Raw genomic sequence first — 21,699 nt, 5'->3', positions numbered from 1 at the left:
AAAACCAGTCCCTGCTTTTAAGAAGCTCACAATCTTTTTATTTAATTTCTAGTTCCAAATTTTTCTCCCTCCCTCCTTTTGCTCCCTCTCCCCAAGACAGCAAGCAATCTGATATAGGTTATATATGTACAATCACATTAAAGATATTTCTGCATTAGTCATGTTGTGAAAAAAGAATCAGAGGGGCAGCTGGGTGGTGCAGTAGATAAAGCACCGGCCCTGGATTCAGGAGGACCTGAGTTCAAGTCCAGCCACAGACGCTTGACACTAACTAGCTGTGTGATCCTGGGCAAGTCACTTAACCCTCATTGCCCCTTAAAAAAACAAAAACGAAAAAAGAATCAGAACAAAAGGGGAAAACCTCAAAACAAAACAAAACAGCCCAAAAGTAGAAACAGTATGGTTCAATCTGAATCCAGATTCCACAGTTCCCTTTTCTGATTGTGGAGAGCATTTTCCATCATGAGTCCTTTGGAATTATCTTGGATCATTGTATGTAAGCTCCTGATTTGTTCTTTGAACTACTCATTCTTTAGGATTAGATTAATTTCTAACCTATGCTTCTGAGGCCCCCATAGCAGAGTAACAGAGTGATATGGTAGAGAGAGAATCTGCTTCAATAACATCAGGAAGACCTTACTTCAAATGCTTGCTTCTGACCCATACTAGCTCAGTGACTCTGGGCCAGTCACTTAACTTCTCAGTGTCCCTGGCAACTCTCAAAAAACATAAGTTATTAAGAAAGCGTGACTTCATATACTGACAAAATCCCAGTTTGGCACCAAAAATTCCCCACCAGACAATGTCAGGAAACATCACCTAATGGGGAAAATGCTAAATTTCCACCTGAGGGACCAGGGTTTGAATCCAGTTCTGACATGAGATCATTGTGACTGGGTTCCAGTTTTGACATCTATAAAATGGGTGTTATAGCAATTTCCCTATTTACCTCTCAAGCAAGATTGTTGTAAAGGAAGTGCTTTGGAAAACATGGTGCCTTGTCCATAGGAGACATTTAATTAGTGGAACTGAATTGAACCTTGCAGCGCCACATAAATGTGAAGTATGATTATCGAAGGAAAATATTCACTGACTGACTGATGAACTAAAGAAGAACTATCTTAACCACTAACATACTTTCCAATCACTAACTTCCCCTCCCCTCTTTTGTCCCTTTCAGCTCAGGAAAGGCCCAGAGTCAAATATAGCAAGTGAGCCTGGTGGTATATGCCACTTGTCCAACACATACCGCAATCTGCCCCTGAATTATCTAGGCCATTGATTTCAAGATCTGCATGTTTGTTTTAAGTTTCTGTCACTAATCGATTTGTACAACTATAATCTAAATCTGTATTTCTCTTTACCATCAACACTTGTCAGCAGGATGATCTAAGCATCTAAATAACCCAGTAAAGAACCATGAAAGGAAGTTTGAGATCTAGTAGATTGTAAAGTCATGTAATAGACTGGAAACTACTTGAAGACAGGGGTACAGTCTTTTTAAAAAAAAATTTTTTTTTTGGTGAGGCAATTGGAGTTAAGTGACTTGCCCAGGGTCACACAGTTAAGTGTCTGAATCCGGATTTGAACTCAGGTCCTCCTGACTCTAGGGCCGGTGCTCTATCCACTGCACCACCTAGCTGCCCCAGTCATTTATTTTAACCTTTGTATCTCCATTACAGTGGAAATTAAAATGGAGATTTCTGGCCTAGGCCGTTTGGAGGTCCATCATCCAAGGGAGCAGCAGCTACCACCATGGCGACCTCACATTCTACCCTTTCCCAGTCAAGTTCAGACATGGACCTAACCATCTTAGCTCCTATGGAAGAAGACCCAATATCTCCCTCAGAACCTCTCCATCCTTTCACCTTCCACTCTGCCCCCAGGCTCACCCACATGCCTGCCAATGGAACCTGGGCTTGTTTTCATCACAGACCAATAAATGCCAATAAGTACCCCCTATAAACTCACATCCAGTAGTTCCCACTTGGTTATATCTTCCTCAGAGTTAGACACAGCAGGACATGATTTGAACATCTCTCTCCCCACCTCTCAAGCAAGGGACTGGGGCCTGGGGATAGGGAAGAGTCATGCTTGCTAAGCTTGGGATATAGACTAGGTCTAGGGTCAAACATCTGCCTTTGACTGAGGTTCAGTATTGGAGAGACTGGGTATGGGACTTCTGTCCCCATCTGCACCCCTACACGCCCCCAAGTCCCCAAATCCTCATTCAAGTTCAGCTTCTGGACATGTAAAAGCAGTGAACAAAGATGAGCCTGACCTGAGAAAGCAGATTCAAGGTTAAGGAATCTTATTCATCTGAGGTTTTAAAACAAAGAGGAACTCTCATTTCTGGGGTTTTGACAAGATTAGGTTGAGGTACCAAAGTAGAGAGGAAGGAGAGGCAACACAGAGGAAGGGGGCTAGGGAGGAAGAGTACCTTTGGGTTACCCTGGAGCGGGGAGGGACAATAGAGTGAGACAGATGAGGGCATTGGGGGAAAATGAGAGAAGTTTTAGATATGGGAGAGAGTTGCCCCCTCAAGACCCACCCAAAGCAGAACATTACTAGGAGGGAAGAAAGAAAAAAAAAACATCTTGGTGCTTGTTTAGCACTGCTACTGTGGGGATTTTCCCTTTTAATTAAAAACACACACACACATACACACACACAGATACACGAGACCCATCGGAAAAAAAAAAAAGTGATGAGTTTTACAGGCAGAGTACTTTTCAGCTCCAGGGACCGCGAGCTGCTGATTTGTTTAAATTTGCAGCTCATTGCCACTACCTTTCTAAAGCCACCCAGCCAGAGGAGAGCCAACCAGTATCCCAGGGTGGGCATGCAGCAGGTGGACATTCATGCTGCTATGAACTATCAATTTACCCTGGATATGGAGGCCATTAGCATCAACATGGGGGATCTGGTGAGTAGACCAGAGGGGGCAGAATGGATGGATTCTTTTCGAATTTAATTTTAAAATTGTATCTTGGGGAAGGGATTGGGGTGAGGGGTGGGGAGAATTGGAGAGAAAACTCAGAGGAGGATCTGATGGAAGGAGAAGAATGGTTCGAGAAACCCAACCTTGATTTCCAGTGGGATGGATGTAGGGAAAGGAAGAGGGAGGGGAAGAAGGGAGAAGGAGAACAGTTAATAGCTTATGGCCCAGTCACTGCTCCTGCCTGCTCTTAATACTTATAGCCCACTGGAGAGACCCACCCATGGTTAACTCAGATAAACTTGGAAAGCCCTCGAATGGGATATAGAGGTTCAAATCCTAGATCCGTAGTGGAAAGAGCACTGAATGTAGAGTCAAAGGTTCTGGATACAAATCCTGTAAAGGGTTCCAAGATCCCTTCCATCTCTAAATCTATTTGTGACCTAAAACCTGTCCTCAGTTTCCCCATCCACAAAAAGGAGGAAATAGTCACTCCCTTTCTTTATTTCTAAGGAAGGGATTCTTAAACCTGGGAGGCATGGACTAAATTTTTTTTTCTGATAAAAGTATTTTATTTTTTTCCAGTTACATGTAAAAATAGTTCTCAACATATGTTTATTTGTTTATACAAACTTTCCAATTTCAGATTTTTCTCCCTCCCTCCCCCCTCCCCTAGACAGCCAATAATCTGATATAGGTTTTATATATATGTATATATATATATATATATACAAAATAACATTAAACATATTTCTGTATTAGTCATGTTATAAGAGAAGAATCAGAGCAATGAGGAAAAACCTCAAAATAGAAAAACAACAGCACCAAAAACAAAAGAAATAGTATGGTTCAATCAGCATCCATACTCCACAGTTCTTTTTTTTTTCTTGAATTTGGAGATCCTCTTCCATCATGAGTCCCCTGGAGCTCTTCTGTACCATTGCATTGGTGAGAAGAATCTAGTCCATCACAGTAGATCAACACACAATGTTGATGATACTGTGTACAATGTTCTTCTGGTTCTGCTCATCTCACTCATCATCAGTTCATGCAAGTGGCATGGACTAAATTTCAAGGAGTCTAAGAACTTGGATGGGGGGGAAAATCACATCTTTATTTTCACTAATCTCTAACTAAAATGTAGTGTTCCCTTCCATTATTTAAAAACAATTCTGATAAGTGATCCATAGGTTTTTGTTTTGTTTTTGCAGGGCAATGAGGGTTAAGTGACTTGCCCAGGGTCACACAGCTAGTTAAGTGTCAAGTGTCTGAGGCTGGATTTGAACTCAGGTCCTCCTGAATCCAAGGCCAGTACTTTATCCACTGCACCACTTAGCTTCCCCTGATCCATAGGTTTTCATCAGATTGCCCAAAGGGCCACTTAACACAAAATGTAAAGAAATCCTGCTCCGGGGCTAGAATAGGGAATAAGAGAGGAAATACTTGTTAACATCCAGGAGCTTTTCACCTTAGATGCAGTTGCCCACTGTTCTAATGAACACGTCCTCCTATCAAACTGTGCGGGCTACCCTCAAGGTGCTCATAGTCGATGTCAGAAGACAGAACTAATACATGAAACAGGTCCTATAATCCCGACTCTGAATCAAGGGACAGAATGGGCATGGGAGCCAATAAACATTTATTAAGCTCATACTTCACACAGAACCAGGTGTTAGCGGCTGGGTACAACAGAAAGTTGAGATGACTCAGTCCCTACCTTCAAAGAGCACACTGTCGGTAAGGAAGCATCAGAGAGTGAGCTGAAGTAGTGGGAAACAAGTGAAAGTGAGACTTGAGGCATGAATTCCTGTATTTTCAGAGGAGTTTGACTGAGCCCAGGGAGAAGGTGCCCTATCATCACTTTTCACTCCCTCTCCCCCCTCGCAAAGTCTCCCCCTCACTAGTGTGTGGGCTGTTTAAGCAAGTGCCTTTGTCACAGAAATCAGGGCTCTGCCTGGAAAAAGCTTTAATGTGTGACTACAAGGAGGAAAGCAACTCAGAACTGGACCACAAGACTCTCCAAGAGGGCAGAAGGGTGAAAGAAAAGATGGGAGGAAGGAAAACCTCTCCTAAAGATCAATTCTTGGGTCTTATCACCTCTTCTCTTCCAGCCAGGGACATTCACCCTGAGGAAGGATTTCTCCCAAGCTGGGGTGGGTGTGTAGAATTAGAGCTGCCCTGAAATTTGTACCTCTTACCTTCCTTCAGACTACTCATACTTCCTCACAATCCTCTAGGATCCTCGAATTTACATCTAACTGTCCAAGGTATAGAAATTTGAGTTGTGGGTGGGAAAGTAGAGAGAGGATATAGAAATATCAAGTTGACCTTTGGTTGGTGGGCCAACCACCACTGGTCTAGGGATTCAGTCCATTGACCCTCCCTTCCCCTCCCCTCCTGAGGGGATAGAAGGTCCAGGCATCTCAGTATAATTAAAGTCCAGATGGGAGATGGGAGTGATAGCCAAATTCACATTGAATGGTCCCCATCAGCTTGACACCCAGTTCCCTGCTCCCACCCTATTGAGGTTACTTAAACTCTCTTTTTTTTGTGGGGCAATGAGGGTTAAGTGACTTGCCCAGGGTCACACAGCTAGTAAGTATCAAGTGTCTGAGGTCAGATTCGAACTCAGGTCCTTCCGAATCCAGGGCCGGTGCTTTATCCGCTGTGCCACTTAGCTGCCCCTGAGGTTACTTAAATTCAGTCTCAGCTCACAAAGACCGGCTGGCCACAGGAGCTCTGACCCAGTTGGATAACATCTTCTTCATCAAGCTCTGGACTTGGTTTGGCCCCTGGCTTCCGAGAATTCAAGGGTTTCCCCTGCATTGCATTTCTCGATACCCAACACAAGTCTCCTGGGAGACAGGCAGTCGAAGGCTCCACAGAGCCCTACAGTGGGGGGAAAACCAATGACAACTTCAAGCCACACAGTGAAGCTGCCCCTTCTCTAGGCAACAGTCTCAAACCCATTTTCCAGAATCTAGAAGAGGGGTCCCAAACCTTTTGTGTGAGTGTCAGGCACCCCTTGGGCAGTCAGATGAAGACTATGGACTCCTCAGAATAATGTTTTCAAATAACCGAAGGAAATGCTCCATTTCATTTAGAAGTTAATGAAAATAGAGATGTGACTTTTTTCCCCTGTCCAAATTCAGGGACCCCCCTAAGGTCTGTGGACCCCAGATGAAAAATCCCTGCTCCAGAAGATAAGTGGGAAATAGAGGTAGGAGGTTGGGTTGGGTTGTAGAAAGTAGTAATGTACTAGCCTTGAAAGAAAAGTCAACTCTCTAGTTGGATTCCAGCTCAACAGAACATTTGGGCCAGAAAAGACAAATTCTCCAAATGCCAGACTCTATGGCTGGGTTGGAGTTGGACTTCTTTCTCCCAGGCTCCCTGCACATTACCCTCCTTTAAAAAAAAACAAAAAAAAAAACCTTCCCAACATCTCCCTCCACTCAACCCTGAGGGCAGAGAGGCTCTAGATCTTTCCAAGGTCTATCAATGTCCTAGGAAGCTGACCCAGAACTAGGACGCAGGCCTCCCATCTCCCTTCTTTCCCAGCTACCAGTTTTTCTTCAAAGGGGAAAGGGGGGGAAATCTAAAGAAAGAGTATGGGGGGAAATGTGAGCAACACTAAGGCTTGTTCTTTTGTTCTCTCTCTCTCCCCTTTTCTGGATTGGTTTCCCATCCCCCACCCCCTGGCTATTGCAGTCCAAGGAGTGCAGACCTCTCCCCTACACACACCCGGGACCAGAGGGGTTTTCTATTGAGGTACCAATTCCCATGTTTGAGCACTCTGAGTGAGGTAGAAAGATGGCCCCAAGCTGAGCATTGTGGACACAGCTTCATTATGTTCTGTTAAGGTCTAGACTGATCTTTCTTGATTTTTAATGTTCTCTTACTTTGCCTGGCCCCTCTCTCCACTCAAACCAAACATGGACTCTGGGGGGAGAATCTCCCTCAGTAACTGAAAATGAAGAAATTAGTCATCTTTTGTTTCCCTCTCCCCTGTTTTGGGCCTCATTCCTGATAAATATGAATCGATTCAATAAACATTTATTAAATGCCTGCAGTATGCAGAACACAGTGAGTATGGGGTGGAGGTGTAAAATTTAGATAAGATGTGATCACTGCCTTCATAGAGTTACAGTTTGGTAGGGGGCTTAGAAACAACCATTGTTGGCTGACCATAATACAAAACATTACCAGCCAGCACTGGACATTTTTTGTTTTTTTGTTTTGCGGGCTAAGTGAGGGTTAAGTGACTTGCCCAGGGTCACACAGCTCGTAAGTGTCAAGTGTCTGAGGCCATATTTGAACTCAGGTCCTCCTGAATCCAGGGCTGGTGCTTTATCCACTGTGCCACCTAGCTGCCCCCTAGACGTTTGTTAACCGACTATTTGATGGTGACCAAGTCATTAAATCTTTCATGGTCTCAATTTACTCAACTGTAAAAGAAAAGGGGTAAGGGGGGAGGTTTGTGGTAAATGTCATTTGTGGTAAAAGGTCCTTTCCAATTCTAAATCTATGCTACAATGATTAGAGTTGCAAATTCAAGTGTTCTGTAAGGTCTGGGGAAAGAAAAAGGGGACGAATCACTACAAACTTGCTGAGTGACTCCAGCACTTAATTTCTCTGCCCCCCCCCTAAAATGAGAGAATCTACATCAAGTGCTCTGCAAATCTCAAAGGGCTATACAAATGTCAGCCATTGTAATAATATTTGTTATTTTTCAATTGATATTTGTTATTAAGAGCATTACCCTCATCTGTAAAACGAGAGTGATAATAATACTTGTCTTCCCGACAGCACAAAGTTGCTGTGAAAGCAGTTTGCTGAGTATAAAGCACTTCCAAGTTGAAGGGTTGTTGTTTTTTAAATTAGCATTTCCCAGAACCCTTCAACCTTAAATGCCATTCTCCCCCTTGTCATTCATTACAGGGATAGTCTCTGGGATCCAGGCTGAGGGTGGGAATTAGGTGGCCAAGGCTGGAGGCTAAACTTGTAGCAGGAGCATTTAAAAATTATTGCAGAGGGCTTTTTGTTGATTTGGTTTGTGCCTCTTAGCCCAGAGGCCTAGAGAGGGAAGGGGTAACTAGTGAATAGAAAAACTGGAGTCGAGGTGGCCAAAGGCAGAGGGGGTGGATGGAGAGGAATGCAATCTTGCCCTGGGCACAGGAATGCCTAGGCATGGCTCAGCCCACAGGAATTCTGAGCTTGCCTTCAAAGAGCCCTCAGGCCCCTCCTATCTCAGACTGAGCCACCAGGGAAGGGGTGGGATTGGGGGGAGCCAAGGCTTCAGTTAATTTCAGAGGCAACCCTACCTTGTCCTCCTCTATCACCATTGCCTAAGGTGGAGGGTCAGACCTGTTCGCATGTGGACTGATGTATCTGAAATAGTGTTCTGTTCTAGGTGACACAATGATCAATAGACATTCATTAAGCACCTACGAAGCCCCCGGCACTGTACTGAGCTCTAGGGATACAAATGGGGAGGGAAAAAAATAGTCCCTGCTCCCTAGGAGCTTACAATCTAATTTGTTGAGCCGTCTTTTCAGTTGTGTCTGACTCTTCGTGATCCCATCTGGACTTTTCTTGGCAAAGATAATGGAGTGGTTCTCCTTTTCCTTCTCCAACTCATTTTACAGATGAGGAAACTGAGGCAAACAGGGTTATACAGGGTCACATAGCTAGGAAGTATCTGAGGCAATGTGAACTCATGAAGAAGAATCTTCCTGACTCCAGGCCCTGCACTCCATCTGCTGTGACACCTATCTAATGGGGGAAGATAATACACAAAAGCAGGCTAAGAAGAGTCTGGGGGTCTCCAGAGAAGGTGCATGTAGAGGCACGGTGTGAAAGTCAGAGAAATCCCAAAGTGCAGCTAGGTGAGAAATGAGGAGATGTTCCTCCTTAAATGGAGATTTTAGTGTTTGTGGCTCCAAGCTCTGGAGAGACAGAGGCTGATGATGAGATAGAGTACCAAGGTTAGCATCTTGCCAGATGATGAGGTTTTCCCAAGAATGAGCTTCTTGGGATATGGCATAGAAGTCCCAAAGTATTGGAGCCAAGTAAGAAAAGTTTGAAAGTGTCCCTCTCAGTGCGGAGTGACCAGGGTCATGAAGAGATAGACGAGTGAAGAACAGGCCACATGAAAATCAGCTGAAGGGACCAGCAGTGGTAAAACTGAAGAAAAGAAGATTTGGGGCAGACACAATAGCTGTCTGCCAGGTGTCTGAAGGGCTGTCTTATGGGATACTTCCTCTTCTTGGACCTAAAGATTAGATGATCTCCAATTTATATCCTGCATAGATATTGTTTCTATGTAGTTGTTTGCATTTTGTCTTCCCCTGTTACATTGTGATCTTGAGATCAGGGACTGCTTTTTGTCTTTCTTTTTGTCCTGAGTTCTTAATGCCTGGCACATGGTAGGTACTTAATTTATGTTTGTTGACTTGATTAGAAGGAAGAACTAAAAGCAATGGGTAGAAATGTCAGATTATAGCAGATTTGGGCTTTGATGTAAAGAAAAATTTTCTAGCAAATGGAGTTGTATAAAAGTAAAATGGACTGCATCAGGAGGTTAACAAGTTTCCCATTGGCCCAGGAAATGTAAGTACTGGATTTGGAGTCAGGAAGACCTGAGTTCAAATCCAGCCTCAGACACTAACTAGCTGTGTGATCCTTGGGCAAATCACTCAATCTCTCTCTGTCTTAGTTTCCTTGTTGGTAAAATGGGGATGATAATAGCTTCTACCTCCAAGTGTTATTATGGAGATAAAATGAGATATAATTGAAAAGTATTTTGAAAATATAGCACTTAATCGAAGTATAATGTTTTCACTTGTTCTTTTGTTTTTTGTTTTCTTTCTTGTGGTTTTCCCCTTTTGTTCTGATTCTTCTCTCACAACATGACTAATGTGGAAATACGTTTAATGTGATTGTACTATATAACCTATATCAGATGGCTTGCTGTTTTAGGGAGGGGGGAAGGAAGGGAGAGAGGGAGAAAAATTTGAAACTCAAAACCTTACCAAAGTGAATGTTGAAAATTATCTTTACATATAATTGGGAAAAAACAAAATACTATTAAAATTTTAAAAAGAAAATGTAGCACTTGAGGTGCTATAGAAATGCTAGCTATTATTGCTGTCACGTAATATCTTTGGTTGAAGACTCTATAACCACTTAAGGGTGACACTTCAGAGAGGGTTCTCCTGCTCAGGGGTAGGTCAGACTAGGTGGCCTCTCAGGTTGCTTCCAATTTGGCATTCCCATGATTCTGTAGTTCTAGATCAGGCCAGGCCTGTTTGCCTGAAGACTCAACAGGCTGTTCCAGTCTTCTGGACACTCATAATTGGTTAATTGGACACTCCTGACCACTCCTCATGGATCACTGAAGTGTAAAGAAAGGAAACCAAAACTGGTTCAGGTTGGGTGCACATGAAGAACTTGGGGCCCAGTGAGGCATCTCCCAGCTGTAGGAGGGAAATAAAATCCCCTACTCCACCACACAGACACAGGGGCCCTCCCAACCTTGGGGGCCAAAGGCCCAGAGATCCAGGCAGATCAATCCCTATGCCCTGTTGTAGTCATTAGGTGTTATTTCTGGGCTCTGCTTCAGGTAAGTTTTCCCATCTTTCCCTGGATTCATCATTTCTTGAAAGGCTGAGTACTATTCTGTTACATCTATGTCACCACAATTTATGTAGCCATTCCCAATAGATGGATATTGACTTTGTTTCCAATTCTTTGGTACCACAAAAGGAGATACCAGAGATCTCAGAAATGTGCTAGGTTTCAGCATGCTTACTATGGAGGGACTAATATTCTTGAGTATTATAAAGTCCAAGAGCAGGAGAAGGGTGGTGGAACTTAAGTTCTAGAACTGTACTCTCTCACCTGGGCCTCTGGTTCCCCTATGCCAAAGAGAAAGACCCTAGTTTAAGGGGTAGCTAGGTGGTTCAGTGGATAGAGCACCGGCCCTGGGGTCAGGAGGGCCTGAGTCCAAATCCGACCTCAGACACTTAACACTTACTAGCTGTGTGACCTTGGGCAAGTCACTTAACCCCAATTGCCTCCCCCCCCCCAAAAGACCCTAGTTTAAACCAGGAAGAATCTGGAATTTGACACAGCTGGTTTCTAAACAAATTAGGAGCTCCCTAGTCTTTCACATGGGCAGCATGAGCTGCTGATGGTACTTGTCTAGGGAAGAACGATGAACCTCATTATTACTGACCAAAGACAGAGAGATCGAATGGGCACTAAAAATTGGTGCAGACATTCCCACCCAGCAGGCAAGCTTTGGAGTTCTTTGTTTAAAGCATCCAGAATCTTCTGGCTGGAGCCAGGTTGCTTGCACAACCTTCTTCAAGACTGTGACCCATACTTTGTTATGCAGAGGCCTCCCCCAGACAAAATGACTCAGCACCCGTGGGAATTCTGAGCTTAAGCCTGGATTTCGTCATGAGCCCAGTAGAGTGGGCAGCCGCCCACCCCCCTGCCAGACTGATGTTGTCTGGTGGTTCCAGCCTTGCAGAGCCTTCTCACCTGCCACAGGGTGATCCAAATAGGTAAATCAGCTTCCCTGGTACTGAGTCTAGAAATGAGGGTCCTAGGAAAAAGGGTGAAGTCATAGGGAATCACAAGATATTAGGATCTTAGATTATAGCTCTACAATTGAAGGGACTTTAATTGTGTTTTTTGTTTGTTTGTTTGTTTTTGTTTTTTTGCAGGGCAATGAGGGTTAAGTGACTTGCCCAGGGTCACACAGCTAGTAATTGTCAAGTGTCTGAGGCCGGATTTGAACTCAGGTCCTCCTGAATCCAGGGCTGGTGCTTTATCCACTGCACCACCTAGCTGCCCCAGTTGAAGGGACTTTAGAAGTCATAGAGTCCAAGCCCCTCATTAGACAGTTGGGGCCATTGAGACTCAAGGGGATATGATTTCCCAAGATCATACACAGAGTAAGGGGCAGAAACGGGGTTTGAATCCAGGTCCTCTGATTCCAAATCTGTTTCTCTTTTCACTGTCCCATGTTGGTTCCTTCGAGATCACCATCCATCTCCCCTTCCTTCCTCTTGACCCTTTCCAATGTCTAATACATGAACATTCAGCTTCTGGCCACTTCCAGTGACAGAGCTCACTACTTTGTGGAGAAACCTATCCTGTATCTGTTTAACAATTATTAATAACTTGATTATATTTGATTCTCAATATTTAATTTATGGTTTTACTAAAATTAATTTAATAATCATTCATTTAATCTTTAATCCTTAATTTAATTAATTTAATTCTTAAATTCTTTATATTAAGTCAAAATCTCTATCTCTCTAACTTCTACCCATTAGTCTTAGTTCGGCCCTCTGGATCTATAGAGAACAAGGGTTTCTCTGATGTCCCAGGACTTGGGTTCAAATTCCATGCCTGAAAATTTCTACCTTTGTGACCTTGGGCAAGCCACTTAAAGTCCTTGAGTCTCAGTTTCCTTATCTGTAAAATGAAAGGGTTGGACCAGATAGCCTTTGAGTTCTCTTCCATGCCATGCATGGTAAAGCCTTTCAAAGAAGAAAGAATGCTAAATCTCATCTCCAGGGTAACCAGTCCTAGTTCCTTTAACCATCCCTATGACATGATTTCCAGACCCCTCAATATCCTGGTCACTCTTTGCTGGAAGTTCTTCACTATTGTTCTTGAAACATGGTGCTGAGGGGCAGCTGGGTGGCGCAGTGAATAAAGCACTGGCCCTGGAGTCAGGAGGACCTGAGTTCAAATCCAGCCTCAGACATTTGACACTTACTAGCTGTGTGACCTTGGGGAAGTCATTTAACCCTCATTGCCCCACCAAAAACAAACAAGAAACAAAAAGAAAAAAAAAGAAACATGAGGCTGAGACTGTGTAGGAATTCCTCTGCAACATCCCTGATAAGTGGCCAATCCATCTTCTTCCAGGGAATTCCCTAACCCCAGGGGCTATCTTGGAGTCAAGTGATGCCTAGAATCCCAGCTTCCACATTTAATAGCCATTTGATTACCTCACCTCAGTTCCTCATCTAGAAAGTGGGTATGTTAATTTGTCCACTATGTACCTTAAGGACTGTTGTGGGGAAAGTACATTGTAAATCTATAGAAATATTAGATATTATACTATGTTATATGACATCATATCATACCATTGCATTGTGTTACAAAATGAGACCACCCTGGACAAGTTCTTTACAAACCTTAAAGAGCTATATAGATGTTGGCTATTCTCATACTATTTATTATTTGTTATCAATATGATGATTAAGTATGCTGCAACTTTTTTTAAATGGCATCCAAAATGTGATTCCCAATGTGATGTGTCTGACATCTGAATTGGCCTTGACTGGACATCGTTTGCCTGAGCACAGGCTACAAGGTCTAGGCCCTCATGTCCAACTCTCAGTCGGTTCACACCAGACTTGATAAAACCCTCTAGGTCTTCTTTATTTGAAAGGTTATCTTGGGGCAGCTAGGTGGCACAGTGGATAGAGCACCAGCCCTGGAGTCAGGAGGACCTGAGTTCGAATCCAACCTCAGACACTTACTAGCTGTGTGACCCTTGGCAAGTCACTTAACCCCAATTGCCTCAACAACAAAAAAAAAAAAGGAAAGAAAAGAAATTATTTCTCTCTTGTATTTAATAGCTAATTATTGAATCTGAAAGGTTATCTAGTCCTATCTCTACCAGCCAATGCTGTGCTGCAGATTATATTAACCTAAGTGAAAGACTTTCTATTTGGCCTTCATAAAACTCCTTTCAAGTCTCGAACTCTGTGACTGTGACTATTCCTACTCGATCTTATCTCGTTGATTTTGAACCATCCTTCTAACTTGTCAGGATCTTGTTGAATTCTGATTTTGTCCCCCAACACAGTAATCCTCCCTCCCCCTCTGCACCCTTGGTTTTGGACTATCTACACATTTGATATGTATGCCATCTAGACCTCTATCCTAAACATTGATTAAAACACAGTGAACAGGGCAGGGCTGGAGACAAAGAGTCCTGTGGCATATCACTAGGGACCCCATCCAAGTTGACATTAATTCATTAATCAATCAACAAACATTTATTAAGCACATTGTATATGCTAAGTACTCTGCTAAACCATGGGAATACAAAGGAAAAATGAATCCAGCCTGAACTCAAGGAACTTCCATTTTAATCAATACTCTTTGGGCAGGTTGGGGGAGAGGGGCAGGGCTCAGAGTCATCAGTAGAGGAGTCCTTTGGTCCTAGAATAAAGAAAGAACTGCATTTAATATCCTGATTTCATCTCACCACCCACCTCTGCATGCCTATGTGCTCATTCTTCTATCCGGAGATTTTCTACCTTTTCATTTCCTCAGGCTCAGGTATTTCACTAATCAAGGTCAGATAGAACTTGGCTCAGTACTCTTGTATTCAGTTCCCCTGTTTTCTCTTCCTTTTGTGCCAGGGCATGCCATGCTATGTTCCATGTAAAGTGTACATGAAACCCCTGGATGAATTTCTTTTGTGGGGACATGCCCATATTGCTGTGTACATGTGTTTGAGTTGCTTTATCAGAATAAGTATGGGTATATGCATATGCATATACATATACATATATGTATATGTAGCTCATGTTTCCATCCCCTAATGCCCACCAAATGAAAGTCAAACTCTTTAGCCTGGTCAGACAGTCTTAGTCAGGGATTGAGAGGAAGAACAGCCTTCGGAGGTCATCCAGTTGAACCCCCTCCTTTTCCAGATAAAGAGACTGATGCCCAGAGAAAAGATGTGAATTGCTCAGTGTCACAGAGATAGAAAGTGGCAGAGTCGAGAACTGAATCCAGATCCTTTGGCTCCCCCCACCCCATATTCTTTTTACCATATTGCCCTGATGTCAAGGCCCTCTGTGATCTGGTGACCCTGCCACCCCACTCTGCTTTTCTACCTTAATTTTTTTTTATTATTTCATGTCTCTAAAAAGAACTTCTCACCATCCCCAGCACATGTCCCATGTCTCCAAACCTTGTGCACTCATCATTCTCTACACCTAGAATCCACGGGGCAGCTAGGTGGCGCAGCGGATAAAGCACTAGCTCTGGATTCAGGAAGACCTGAGTTCAAATTCAGCCTCAGACACTTGACACTTACTAGCTGTGTGACCTTGGGCAAGTCACTTAACCCTCATTGCCACCCCACCCCCGCACACACAAAAAAGAAACAAACATCCAGAATCCACTTCCCTGGATCTCTGCCTGTTGAAACTCGAATCCAAACCAGTAAAATGCTGCCTTCTCTATGAAGCTATCCTTGTGCTTCCCAGCAGTAAGAAGCTTTCTTCTCTAGAACTCAAACAGCAATTTGTTTTGTTCCCCTGTAATACAAGGAGCATATTCAGCTGGGTATTATAGTCATTTATACAGGTGTCAGGCTTCTCACTAGACTGTAAGCCCCATGAAGTAAAAAATGTTTGTCTTATTTAATATTTTAGTGAGCAGAGAGGGTTCCTGCCTGGTTTTCCTTCTCCAGTGGGAGGGTGGGAATATCTTTGTCATTCACCCTCACCCACATTTGCCTTCAGTAAAGGACAAACCTTTCTCATCCCCCCCCCCCCAGCTCTCCCAACATGACCACCACTCCAGCTTAGGCCCTTATCATCTCTCAAATGCATTTTTTGGGGGGAGGGGCAGGACAATGAGGGTTAAGTGACTTGCCCAGGGTCACACAGCTAGTAAGTGTCAAGTGTCTGAGGCCGAATTTGAATTCAGGTCCCCCTGAATCCAGGGCCAGTACTTTATCCACTGCACCACCTAGCTGCTCTCTCAAATGCACTTTTACAAATATCTCCTAATTGCTTTTGTTGCTCCTCATCTCTCTTTATTCCAAGCAATCTTTCTCTCAGTTCCCAAAGTGATTTTTCCCTAAAGCCCAGGTCCAACTATGCCACTTCCCTATTAAACAAACTCCAGTGGTTTTTTATCACTTCTAGGATAAGATACAAACTCACCTGTTTGACATCTAAAGATCTTTACAACCTCATGCCAATCAACTTTTCCAAACTTATTATGTTACTCCTTGTCATGAACTCTATGGTCCCTCCAAACTTTCTTAGTGTTCTTCACACATGACCTTCCCCATACGTTTGCATAGGCTGGCCTCCATGCCTGGAATACCTCTGTCATTTAGAATCTCTACTTTCATTTGAGACTCAGCTCAAGAACCACCTTTGATATGAAGTCTTTCTTTATTCCCACAGCTACTAATACCTTCCTCCCAAAATTGAATTTTGTTCATTTTTGTATGCATTTGATATATAATATATAATACTATATTATAGATTATATATGATGTCATATAATCATATCACATGTGATATATAATTATATATTATGTTATATAACATATTATTCATTTGTATATATTCTACATGCACTACTACATGTCTGTGTTGTTTGCCCCTATAGATTGTGTGGGTCTGTGTCATTGGTATCCTTAGCACCTTGCCCAGTGCCTGGTACATATGGATTATTTATTCATGAGGATTATTTGTGCCCAACCTGTGGTAGAGCCTTCTGAGCTCATATTGGTTTGATCAGTCACAGTCGGACACACTGTAACTTAACTCCAAAAAAGTGGTGTCATGTTGGTCCTCTTCTAGAACAAAGGACAACAGACAACTAACCAACCAGCCAGTGGGAATCATCAACGCTTGTCAATTGATTGATTTCGCTAGCATGGCACATTATTCACAGTAGGCAGTTAATAAGATTTTGTGGAATTGAGGTTCATTCTGCTGCTTTTTAATGCCAAAATTTGCGTGTGAATAGCTCCAGACTGTGTTGCCTACTCTGTATGTGTTTATATATCATGTCCACATAGCCTTTCTGGGAAGAGAAGGGATGGATTCCTTGGGATAGTCTCTTTGGTCCTTGTACCCACCACCTGAACTTCCAAGCTAGGTCAACATCAGCCTGTGTTTCTTCCTCAGAGAGTCACATTCTATGCCTTTCCTCAGGGTGCCCACCAAAAAAGGGACCCCTCCCTTAACGGTTGGCTGAGGCTTTTACACTTTTCACTCCTCCTCATCCCCCAAATTGCAGTTTGACACCTCCTGCTGATACATTATATCAACTCTTCTCCCCACAAACCAGCTTCCTTTCCTCCCCTTCCTTCTCACCCCCTCATCCTCCTAGGGTGTCTTCCAAATCATAACTCTATGAACCAAAGAAATCCTTCCCTTTCCTCCCACCTTCAGGGAGTCAGGAGAGAACACAAACCTATCATCTCACCTTGCCCAATTTTCATACACTTTGACATTAAATAAATTACAAGCAAAATGTAAGATAAATCTGGAGCTGTAACTAGCACAGACCAAACATGGTTTTTGTCCCAGGGCACTGACATCCAGGGAAGCTGTGGTCCTGTAGCTGTAGGATCCTGTAATCCCTCTTTCAGAGACCTTCCCCCACCCCCGTCCCATCAATTCCAATAGAGAAGAGGGCCAGATTCTCTGGGGACAGAATTGCCCCTATGGATTCTTCTCTTTGCCACTATCCCCATACCCCCAAACGGAATTTGTTCTGGTCATAAATAAGGCTTGCTAGGGATCTAGCCAAATCAATATGGAAATAAGCCTTGATGTTTTGTGGGTCCACACTTTGGACACGGGTCATAACAGGGCCACTGTACCAAACAGGTAGGCTAGTCCTAGGTTCTCTGATGAGTGAACAGAAGTGCTCCAAACATTGCCATAATTCTATCCCTTTCTGCCCATTTACTCTGCATTTTCTCTGTCTAATTTGTTCCACTCTGTTTTCCCCTTCCTAATTCTGGTAAGAGACAATAGTTATCTGATGAAGGTTTGGGTAAGGTTCCCTGTGTGCAATCCAAGACAAAGAAACTGTAGACCAAAGGGACAAAGACACTGTAGAACTTCCAAGGTCATAGGCTATCACAGGATTGAGATTTTCGAAACCATAGACCAGGTCTGGAAGGGAAATCCAACCCCCTCATTTTACAGATGAAAAGATTAAGGTCCAAGGAAGGCAAATAACCTGTCTGACATCCCAGAGGAAAGTAAGCATCCAAAAACTCTCATTTTACAAGGAAACCGAGAGAGAGGGAAGTGAATTGGCTAGTGAAGGGATCACTAAGCTAAGATTAGAACCCAACTTCTTATTATTCTACCTGGACTTCATGCTGCATTATCTTCCTGTCTCTCCCATTCCCCTCCCCACATCCATCCTATTCTTTAGAGAGTAGAAAGACCACGGCCAAGCTGTGCCCCAAAAAGCAGGAAAGAAGGAGGGACCCTGTCTGGTTCCTATTTAATAAGATGAGATTATGTTCAGATGTCAGAGCTGAGAGACAAAGGGCACTTGCCCACTGGTAAGCAATAGTAGCTGGTAGTCAATCAATCAGCCAACAAGCATTTATTAAGCACTTACCACATAGGTGCCAGGCTCTTGGCTAAATGCAGGAGAAACAAAGACAAACCAAAAAGAAAATTCCCTGCCTTCATGTAACTTAAATTCTAATTTGGAAAACAACATGCACACATATAAGCCTAATCAAGATATATATAGAGCAAATACAAGGTAATATTAGGAAGGCAGGCACTAGCCTTTGGGGAAACCAGGAAAGGCCTGGCAGTGGTGGTTGAGCCAAAAGCTGTTTTTCCTCCACAGGGTCAGATAGGAGCCACATTCACACTGTGGGAAAAGGATCTTTTGGGCCATGGCCCTGTGATCAGGGAGAACAAGGGCACAACCCATCCTTACCTCTGGCTCCCTAGGGACTTTGTCATTTACAGAATTATCCTTTTTGCTAACACAGTTGGGTTATAATTAGTTATCAATTACAAGGCGGGGTTGGGGAGGGAGGGGTAAGAAGGGGACCATGAGGAACAGGTGCAGCTGAGGCAGCTGTGAGTGAAAGGTATGAAAACACTGATGAGGGCCTTCCTCTGTGGTTAGCTCTATAAACAGCTTGACTAAAGCAGTGGGGGGAGGGGGAAAGAGGAGGTCTGATTTGACACCACAGTTGGCACTGCCCCTCCACTCACTCCTCTGCCTGCATCCCGCTCTTCCTCCTCTCTCTCCTCCCTGTTTTTTGGGGGGTTTTTTGGTTTGTTTTTCTTTTTCAGGGCAATGAGTGTTAAGTGACTTTTCCAGGGTCACACAGCTAGTAAGTGTCAAGTGTCTGAGGTCAGATTGGAACCCTGGTCCTCCTGAATCCAGAGCTGGTGCTTTATCCACTGCACCACCTAGCTGCCCTCTCCTCCCTGTTTTCTGGCGTCATATGGCTACATTGAAGATGGAGGTTGGGATGGGAGGGAGCATCAGTGGGGACAATAAGGAGGGGTGGGATAGATCCACTTTATCTCCATGAGCCAGAGAGGGAAACTGAGGCAGAAGGGGCAAGCCAGGACTGGGAAGAGGCCCAAAGACATCTGGGAGTGGGAAATAGAATGGGGCAGGGAGCTGCTGAGAGTCCTCTCCCTAAAGGAAAGTGAAACATGATCCCCAAGGCAAGACTGGGTCAGTTACCAGGATGCAGGGTCATTAGCCAAAGTATCCAAGGGTCCAGTCCTCCTCAAGTGCAGGCTCACTAAGCAAAAGGTAACTCACCAGTGGATAGAGCACCGGCCCTGGAGTCAGGAGGACCTGAGTTCAAATCCGGCCTCAGACACTTAACACTTACTAGCTGTGTGACCCTGGGCAAGTCACTTAACCCCAACTGCCTCACTTAAAAAAAAAAAAAAGGTAACTCGCCACATCTTTGTGCTTCCTTGTGTATGGGTCTATCTTTCTCCAGTGGAATGTAAGCCACTCGAGAGGAGTAGCTGTGCTGCTTTGCATCTGCATTCGTGGCATCCAGCACACTACCTTAGGCTTTTTTACTTTGATAGGGAGAGGTGGGTGTTTGTGGCAGTCCAGGCCTCTCGTTTCAACCATATAGGGAATTCCAGGTATGGAAACTCTTTCTACTGATGCAAGTGGGTAAGTAAGTCATCAATAACTTAAAGCTGGAGCAATTTGCCCGAGGGCAATGAGTGGTTAAGCAACTTGCCATAGCTACAATCTCTCAGTGGTAGAGTTTGAACCTCAGTCCTCCTGCTCTCAAGTCCAGCCTTCTGTCCACAATATTATGCTGCCACCCTACAAACAAAGGAATGAATAAAAGAATGAATAAACCCAGTTTTTTCTGGAACTGGGATTAAGCCATCTGGCTCTGCTCTGTCCTATTCCCCATAGGCATGCACAGTGCCCTTACAAGAGCAAAGATGGAGTTCTCAGAAGCATAGGCCCTGGTCCTCACTTCTTCTTCTCGTCTCTCCCTCACAGTTTCCAGCCCTGGATTTCAGTAACTATAGCAACTATAGCAACGACCTGCCAGGGTCGAGGGATGACTATTTATGCCCTGATGACCATGGCTGGGAAGACCAGCTGAGCTCCAAGGCAGTTTTTGTGCTGGTGGCCTATAGTGTCATCTTCCTTTTGGGCATGATGGGCAATGCCTTGGTGCTAGTGATTCTCAAGAGCCATCGGAAGGCCCGAAGTTCCACTGAGACCTTTCTGCTCCACCTGGCTGTGGCCGACCTCCTCCTTGTGCTCACCCTGCCCTTCGCCGTGACAGAGGGAGCCGTGGGCTGGGTGCTTGGGGCCTTCCTCTGTAAGACCGTGAGCGCCCTGCACAAAATCAATTTCTACTGCAGCAGCTTGCTTCTGGCCTGCATTGCCGTGGACCGCTACCTGGCCATCGTTCGCGCAGTCCATACCTACCGCCACCGCCGCCTCCTCTCAGTGCATGTCACCTGCGGTGCTGTTTGGCTGGCTAGCATCCTCTGTGCCCTGCCTGAGCTCTTATTTGTGACGGTCAGCAAAAGTGGCACCAATGGCTCTGCTACCTGCAGTTTCTCTGGCCAAGGCCTGGCGGGCAGTGATGCGTGGCTCACCTCCCGCTTCCTGTACCACATAGGGGGCTTCCTCATGCCTCTGCTGGTGATGGGCTGGTGCTACATGGGGGTGGTGAGGCGCCTGTGCCAGGCCCAGCGGCGACACCAGCGGCAGAAGGCAGTCAAGGTAGCCATTCTGGTGACGGGAGTTTTTTTCTTCTGCTGGTCCCCTTATAATGTGGTCATATTCCTGGACACACTGGTGATGCTGGGTGCTGTGCCCAAGTCCTGCCAATTGGATGACCACCTTGCAACAGCTATCACCACGTGTGAGTTCTTGGGCCTGGCTCACTGCTGTCTCAACCCTGTGCTTTATACCTTTGTGGGTGTAAAGTTCCGAAGTGACCTAATTCGCCTGCTGGGGAAGCTGGGTTGTATGGGCCCTGCTGCCCTCCACCGATTCCTCCCCAGTTGGCGCAAGAGCAGCAGCTCAGAATCAGAGAATGGCACCTCTATCACCACCTTCTAGGGCCCAACACCTCTCCCCTTCCAAGGATGGAGAGGGATCCCAGTTTTTTCTGGACTGACCCTGTCGATGAGGGTCTGCATTAGAGTCTGATTATCACTCTGGACAAGTATCCCAAAGACGATCTTTACAGGGATGGGAGATTTGGACAAACCCTTCTCTTTAAGGGGCATCTCCATCCATTGCTCTTCCAGACATGGCACCGAGGGTTGAGCCTGGGGCAGGAACATGGAAACAGGTCAAAGCTTGAAAAGTTTCTTGCCTGGTTTGCTTAGCTTGGTGTGAGGGAAAGGGTGTCACAAATCCTCCTAGGTCTTTGGGGATAAACTCTCCAGTGAAGCCTAGAA

At 44.5% G+C, this 21,699-nt stretch overlaps 1 protein-coding gene across 1 annotated transcript; it reads left to right on the top strand.

Moving 5' to 3' along the window:
* Positions 1-2,842: 2,842 nt before the first annotated feature.
* Positions 2,843-21,453, top strand: CXCR5 (C-X-C motif chemokine receptor 5). The gene is made up of 2 exons (XM_043998373.1): positions 2,843-2,926; positions 20,276-21,453. Exons 1-2 carry the CDS (start codon positions 2,843-2,845, stop codon positions 21,353-21,355), a joined length of 1,164 nt encoding a protein of 387 aa, XP_043854308.1. The 3' UTR covers positions 21,356-21,453.
* The last annotated feature ends 246 nt before the right edge of the window (positions 21,454-21,699 follow it).

This window comes from Dromiciops gliroides, chromosome 3 (genome assembly GCF_019393635.1).
Source record: "Dromiciops gliroides isolate mDroGli1 chromosome 3, mDroGli1.pri, whole genome shotgun sequence".
NCBI lineage: Eukaryota > Metazoa > Chordata > Mammalia > Microbiotheria > Microbiotheriidae > Dromiciops > Dromiciops gliroides.
This window is presented reverse-complemented; position numbering and strand designations above follow the sequence as displayed.

Excerpts from the sequence above, each read along its gene's own strand:
- CXCR5 (XM_043998373.1), top strand. The coding sequence starts at position 2,843 with ATGCAGCAGGTGGACATTCATGCTGCTATGAACTATCAATTTACCCTG. Across the intron at positions 2,927-20,275 it reads GCATCAACATGGGGGATCTG|TTTCCAGCCCTGGATTTCAG; the intron begins GTGAGTAGACCA and ends TCTCCCTCACAG.